Source organism: Lactuca sativa, chromosome 8, assembly GCF_002870075.4.
Source record: "Lactuca sativa cultivar Salinas chromosome 8, Lsat_Salinas_v11, whole genome shotgun sequence".
In the NCBI taxonomy this organism is placed as follows: Eukaryota; Viridiplantae; Streptophyta; class Magnoliopsida; order Asterales; family Asteraceae; genus Lactuca; species Lactuca sativa.
Genome location: NC_056630.2, coordinates 11,713,411 through 11,721,228, shown reverse-complemented (window position 1 = coordinate 11,721,228; position 7,818 = coordinate 11,713,411). Strand labels below are relative to the sequence as shown.

Sequence of the window (7,818 nt, the reverse complement as noted above, 5' to 3'; positions counted from 1 at the left end):
GCCATAGATTTCAAGATTTAACAAATAACATCATAATTTCACAACATAAACCAAAGAAATCACATATGACAAACGTACACACATAGTACTTGTATTCTCCCCCAAAAATAATTAAAAACCGAAAATAAGGGGGTATGAACTCACCTTGAGGGTTGTTGGTTCGGTTTTGAGGAAGATATGGAGAGATATTTGGTCCTACCGACAACTTGGAGGAATTTTGAACTTAGTGGAGTTCTAGGAGATTAGATCATGAAACAAAGCTATGTAAGAATGAGTTTTACTATTAAGTTGGAAGTAGATGTTTGTGTTTGATACCAACTTACCAAAGGTTGAAAAACTTGATGAAGATCCTTAAAAACTCAAGCAAAGTTTGAGATATTTTGATAGAAGATGGAGGGTGATCTTGAAGGTGGTTTGGAGAGGATTTAAAAATGTGTGTGTGTGTGTGTTAGCTTCGGCTGAGAAGAATAAAAAGGGGAGGGAATATAGAAGTGACCTTGCATGGAAGTATGAGAATGTATGGATACATATTGCATAAAAGCCTCATTATCGCTTAAGCAACATTGAGGTGTCAACTTCCCTTAATCCTCCATAACTTCTCATTATATATATATATATATATAGTTGGGCCGAGAGGGAGAAAGAAGAGAGATGGAATGGGCCTTTAATGCTTGGTTCCAATAATAGGAGGCCCATTATGATGGTTTTTGGCCCATTGGGCCCTTAGGAGGGTTTATAGCCCAATTAGAATGAAAGAATGGGTTTCACGACCCATTGAAGTTTATTATGTTTGTTATTGCCCAATAAGGCCCATTAGGGTAATTCATTTCATTTTAGGCCCAAAATGTCAAGTCTCATGAAAGTGGGTCCCATTAGGGCCCATTTAAGGGTCCTAAGCCCAAAATAGTCAAATTGGAAGCTTATTGGTCCATTAGAACCAATAAGGAAATCCTAGTCCATATTGGACTTAAATCGGGATTTTTAGGGTTTCCAATCCTTTGTTGACTATTTGAAGTGTTTGTATAGAGTGTTCAATGGAATTTTTTTGTCACTGAATAAACATCATGCATGCTTTTAAGTTTTAGTTACAAATGTTATCCTTGTTAATGTTTACAAAAGCATTAGAATTCCTAGTTGTGACATCATCCCCCGTTAAAGGGAATTTCGTCCCGAAATTCTTTTTGAAGGTAGATTTGAGAATGTGAGAATAGGTGAGGGTACTTCTGCTTCATATGGTCTTCGCGTTCCCATGTAAATTCTGGTCCATGCCTAGCGTTCCATCTAACCTTTACAATCGGGATGCGACTTTGCTTAGTACGCTTCACTTCCCTGTCCATGATTTCAACCGGTTCCTCGATGAACAGTAGATTGTCGTTGATTTCGATTTCTTCCAATGGGATGACAAGAGTTTCGTCGGATAAGCACTTCTTCAATTTGGAAACATGGAACACGAGGTGTACACTGTTGAGCTTAATAGGTAGCTGCAGCCTATAGGTCACTGGACCGATTCGGGCAAGAACCTCGAATGGCCCAATGTATCGTGGGTTTAGTTTTCCCCGTTTCCCGAAACGAATCACCCCTTTCCAGGGAGAGACTCTTAACAACACCCAATCCCCGACTTGAAATTCCAAGGTCTTTCGTCGTTTATCAACGTAGCTCTTCTGTTGGTCTCGTGATGCTTGAAGTCGAGCTCTGATTTGAACTATCTTCTTTGTTGTTTCACGTATGATTTCTGGCCCTTTTAATGCATTGTTCGGTGTCTGTCCTCTTACTAGCTGAGTGTCACCTACCTCAGCCCAACACAACGGTGATCTACATTTACGCCCATATAATGCTTCAAAAGGAGAAACTTTGATGCTTATGTGATAACTGTTGTTGTACGAAAACTCAATTAAAGGCAAGTGGATATCCCACGACCTTCCAAAGTCTATCGCACATGCTTGAAGCATATCTTCAAGCATTTGAATGGTTCGCTCACTTTGACCATCCGTTTGTGGGTGGTAAGCAGTGCTCATGTCGAGTTGTGTTCCTATAGCTTTCTGAAGCGTTTGCCAAAAGCGTGAAGTGAATCTACTATCTCGGTATGAGATGATAGACATTGGTACTCCATGGAGTTTCACAATCTCTTTGATGTAGATTCTTGTCAGTCGTTCCATCTTGTATGTCTCCATTATTGGCAGGAAATGGGCGGATTTTGTCAACCCGTCGACTATTACCCATATGGCATCCAATCCGTCATTTGTCTTGGGTAATTTGGTCACAAAGTCCATGGTAATCCTCTTCCATTTCCACTTGGGTATTACTGGATGTTGTAATAGTCCCGAGGGCCTTTGATATTCTACCTTCACTTTAGCACAAGTGAGGCACTTGCTAACGTAAGTGGCAAATTATGCCTTCATGTTAGGCCACCAATAATGCTACTTGATATCCAGGTACATTTTATCTGAACCCAGATGGATGGAGTATCGTGTCTTATGGGCCTCATTCATGACTAACTCTCTGAATCCCCCAAGTTTAGGGACCCAAATTCGGTTCATGAAATAATATGCTCTGTCCTCCTTGATTTCGAAGTTCTTTTCCATTCCACATAATGCTTCGCTTGTTCTGTTTTTTGTCTTCATGGCAACCAACTGGGCTTCTTTGATTTGCGAGGACAGATGGGATTAAATGGTTATTGAAAGAGTTTTCACACGATGATTTGAGTATTCTTTCCGACTTAAGGCATCAACTACCACGTTAGCCTTGCCTAGGTGGTACTTGATTTCGCACTCGTAATCGTTTAGCAGCTGAACCCATCTTCGTTGCCCCATGCTTAACTCCTTTTGATTTGAAATGTGTTGGAGGCTCTCGTGGTCGGTGAAAATGGTGCACTTTGTACCATAAAGGTAGTGCCTCCAATCTTCAAGGCAAAGACCATAACTCCCAATTTGAGATCATGGGTGGTATAATTCACCTGATGTGTCTTTAGTTGCCGGGATGCATATGCTATCACCTTCCCCCGCTGCATGAGTACACAACCTAAACCTTGATTTGAAGCATTGCAGTAAACTATGAAGTCCTTAGTTCCCTCTGGTAATGATAGTACTGGCGCACTATAGAGAGCTCGTTTCAGAGTTCGGAAGGCAACCTCCTGCTTTTCTGTCCATTCAAATGGTACGCCCTTCTGTGTAAGCATGGTAAGTGGCTTGGCCATTCTGGAGAAGTTCTGAATGAATCTTCTGTCATAGCCTACGAGACCCAGAAATTTACGAATTTCAGTGTGTGTCGTTGGGACTGCCCATCCTTCAATGGCTTTGATCTTATAAGGGTCCACATGTATCCCTTCTTGGTTGACAACATGGCCAAAAACGTTTACGCTACGGAGCCAGAACTCACACTTAGAGAGTTTTGCGTATAACTTTTTGGCTCGCAGGATTTCTAATATTTGTCGGAGATGTCAACTATGTTCCTCTTCGCTTCGAGAATAGACCAGAATATCGTCGATGAAAATGATGACAAAGTTGTTGAGGAATGGTTGGCAAACTCGATTCATCAGGTCCATAAATGCAACAGGGGCATTTGTTAGACCGAAGGGCATTACAACAAATTCATAATGTCCATAGCGAGTTTGGAAAGTGGTCTTGGGGATATCCTCTTCCCCGACCTTGAGTTGGTGGTAGCCGGATCGAAATCTATCTTAGAGAAGTAATTTGCTCCTTGAAGTTGGTCGAATAGATCGTCGATTCGTGGAAGTGGGTAGCGATTCTTGATAGTGAGCTTATTTATCTCTCTATAATCGATGCACATTCTAAAGGATCCGTCCTTCTTTTTAACAAAAGGACCGGAGCTCCCCAATGTGAGAAACTAGGTTGCATGAATCCTTTGCTCAAAAGTACGCTGAGTTGGCTTGATAGTTCCTGCATATCCGCAGGAGCCAACCTATAGGGCGATTTGGCAATGGGTGTAGCTCCTGGCACTAGGTCAATTCGAAACTCGACTTGTCTTTCTGGGGGTATCCCCGGAAGGTCTTCAGGAAAGATGTCAGGGAAATCGCAAGCCTCTGGGATGTTTCGACTTGTCTTTCTGGGGGTATCCCCATAAGGTCTTCAGGAAAGATGTCAGGGAAATCGCAAGACACTGGGATGTTTCGAATACTAACCTCTTCCTTGGACTTATCCACGATATGAGCCAGAAACGCCATGTCCTTTTGTAGACACTTATGTGCCTTAATACACGAGATAAGATGAATGTTCGTATTGGGTTTGTCTCCGTATATAATTAGGATTTCGTGGTTAGGGAGATGAAGGCGAACGGCCTTCTCGTGACACATAATTTCAGCATGATGGGGGCTCAACCAATCCATGCCGATAATCACATCAAAACTCCTAATAGTTACATGCATCAAATTTATTTGAAACGCGTGGTGATTTAAGGTCAGGGTACATCCTATGTAGATTTACCCAGTTGATTCTGTTTTCCCATTAGCCATTTCCACCGTAAAGGTTTCATTAAGCTTCAGGGGTTGTTGTTTTAGAAAATATTTGAAATTATTACTCACAAAATTCCGCTCCACCCCGGTATCAAACAAGATGCATGCATATGTGTTGTTAAGGAGAAACGTACCAATGACAACAACGGGATCCTGAACCGCTTCTCCTTGACCCATGGTCAACACTCTCCCTTCTCCTCCATTCCTTGGGTTGTTGACATTGAGGTAGTTTCGACGGAAATGCCCAGTCCTTCCACATCCATAACAGGTGTGTCTAGCCCCAATGTTGTTGTCGTTGTTGTCGGTGTTGTTGTTGTTTCCCGGTTGCTGGTTCTGGGGAGCATAAGTTCTACAATATTTTGCCTTGTGACCCTTTCGGTTGCAACTGGTACAATGCATCTACCTGCATTCACCATTGTGATGAAGATTGCACTTGTTGCACTTTGGGAGATTTCCGGAATACTGCTTAGGGGCACTTGGGGTAGATGAGGTTGGCGCATGTGGTGTGAAGGGGACTTAGGTGGTTGCAGCATGAACTGTCACTGTTTGTTGTTTCTTTGATGACTCTGAGCCTTGTCGTTCCTTCCGCTTGTTATTCTCTCTTCTTGTTATCACTCTCCTTCTTGCTTTTAGTTTCCCCTGCTTTTTCCCCTTTTTGTTATTGTGGTCGTACAGCTTATTGGCCAACCTCTTGGCGCTGTCAAAGTTTTCAGGATTTGCAGCTGTCACGTTTCCTTGAATTGGGGGAGTTAATCCCCAGATGAATCGTTCAATTTTCTTTCCTTCTGAGGTAATCATGCCAGGGCACAACAGAGACAATTCAGTAAGCCTTGATATGTAAGCATCGATGTCAGAGTTTCGGACTGTGAGGTTCCATAACTCTTGCTCCATTTTCTGAATTTCGCTACGCGGGCAGTACTCGACCATTAGCATTTCTTTCAATTTTGCCCATGGCATGACATTGGATATGGGAAGAGTCATGGCCTCCACATGTCCATTCCACCATGTGAGAGCTTGATCAACAAATGTACATGCTGAAAACTTCACCTTGACCTCTTCGGGACATTCACATATCTCGAAAACCGATTCCACCTTTTCAATCTGTCTCTTCCGGGTTATCATTCCCCCTGTGCCATTAAAGGTTCGTGGCTAGGCGTTAGTGAAATCTTTGAAGGAGCATGTCTTGGTAGGCCCCTGGTTCATTCTGTTGTTTGAGCCTCCGAACCCTTGTCCGTTGCCTCCACCATTGTTCCCATTGTGGATCTGCGCCAGTGCCACTGTAACTGCAGCAGATACAGCTGCTTGAAATGCAACTGAGTTGATTTTTGGCGGTGTCGATGGTTGATTGTTTCCACGGTTTGGTCTTTGTGGCATCTTGCTGTTATGGAACAGAAAGATGTTAAGTACGTATTGTATTTAAGTTGGGAATTCCATGAATCGAATGTGCATCTAATTGACTCCATATATTTACACCAAAAATAAGGATATAAAACACATAGCAGATGACAACATCACGATAAAACAAATAATATTTTCCGCTAATAATATCCGTACTTTGATACATGAAAATTTGCTCAAAAGAGCATACATAAGGGTACAAAATACGCAACATAACGACTCTATGAGTAGTGTAATCACTTAAACATGGAGTCGGTAGTACATAACATGGTAAGCATAAGATAGCATAGCATTAGTAGGGGGGTCTACTGATTCTAAACACACTAGGAGGCATCTAACAGTGGTAGTGAAATCATATTCTGAAATGTTGTGCCAACATCTGGGCCATCTCGGTCATCTCCCCGACGACCTCATCCCTTTCCAATTCAGCCTGCACCGCTTGTGCCTCCATGGCGAATAGCTGTTGCCGAAGTGCGGCTGCCTCTGCCTCCAGAGAACGATCATCTCCCACGAGGTTTCCTGGTGGGGCAGGATGGTCCTGGTCTGCCTCGCCGGTAGGTGATTCGACGGGGGCTTCGTCTGTGTCTCCGTCCTCATCCGTGTCGTCATCGGTCCCCTCAAACTCGTAATCCGTATCGGTGTACTCGTCGGGCCCAATGTCGTGTGCTGCTCCTTGTCCTTCCTCGGGGTTGTCTTCAATCATTCCGTGGGCCACCCAGGCCTGGGGAAACTGAATGCCTTGATGCTCCTCTTCCATGGTGACTGAGATAAGGAACACGCAACGAGGGTATAAACTATTATTATACCTAAGATGTTTTAGTTGTTATAAAAATTGGGTTGATGTTCTCTTCTTGGTTAAAAAAGGGTATGTCTTAGGTTTATCGACCATTTCGATCGCCCTAGGGGATGTGATAGTTGTATTCTGGAGGAAATGTAGTTGATCAGGCAACATTCGCCCTTAATATAACAGTGAACAGTCTTGGCTTAACCGAGATGTCAGGATTTTCCAATCATCTTATTTTGATTGTTATTATGTTTATTTTCCTAAGTCGCACAAGTAAGAGTGTCTATTATTATATTTTATTTGTTTTGTTCAGAGTTATTTGGTCCCTCTTTGGGTTAATAGTTGCATATCAGTGTTGTGTGGTTAAATATGCCAGTTCACTATAAATAGAGCTGTGATACCAACTTGTCAGACCCCCGAACTAGACGGCGAAAACGTCTGAGGGTTCATGTGACTTAAATTGAAATATCATCACAATGAATATACATAAAACATAACATAAACATCACCGTGCATTAATACATTACAACTGCCCTTGTTCACATCAAGTACATTGTTTACATGGCATAATTCAAAACATAAATTGTCTGATGATTAAAATTTCACAAAAGAAATTTCCTGAAACAAACTTGCAGGTTCTTCAGTCTAACGAGTTCCTGAGAATACAAGTTATTTTGAAAATGTCAACATATATATTGTTGGTGAGTTCATAAGCATGTTTGATATAAAAGTAGTTTGTATTGTTTGTAAAACCCAGAAAATCCGATATTTTCTGTACAAAAACTGTTTGCAAGAAAGATGTGATGATCCCATAAGTGCATATGTATGTGATTTCAAAACAAGTAAAAGTGATTGTTATTCAAAATTGAATCTTGTATTATAGTTTTTGTATGTAGGAGTGAATAATGTTGTTCCCCCGGAAAACCCGACGTTTTCCGATATAAATAGTATGATTGTTTTGTATTATTGTATCATCACAAAAAATGAATATGATTTCCTATGATTACTTAGATGGTAATGGATCTCTACGTGAGTCGTTATAACCATGCATAATAATGACTAATTCACCTGTCATGGCATTTTTCCAAACGCCGGTTTTGATCAAGATTTTGTCACCCTAGACTGCCCGAGTCTAACTGTAGCAAACAGCTGAGGTGTGGGGGAATCA

The 7,818-nt window shown here is 41.8% G+C and overlaps 1 protein-coding gene across 1 annotated transcript; it reads right to left on the bottom strand.

Annotated features, from left to right (window-relative positions):
* Nucleotides 1-4,984: 4,984 nt before the first annotated feature.
* LOC111904062 (uncharacterized) lies at nt 4,985-5,590 on the bottom strand. The gene is made up of 2 exons (XM_023899841.1): nt 5,269-5,590; nt 4,985-5,202 (listed from the first exon to the last, which is right to left on the bottom strand). The coding sequence occupies exons 1-2, from the start codon at nt 5,588-5,590 to the stop codon at nt 4,985-4,987; spliced, it is 540 nt and encodes a 179-aa protein (XP_023755609.1).
* Between the last annotated feature and the right edge of the window lie 2,228 nt (nt 5,591-7,818).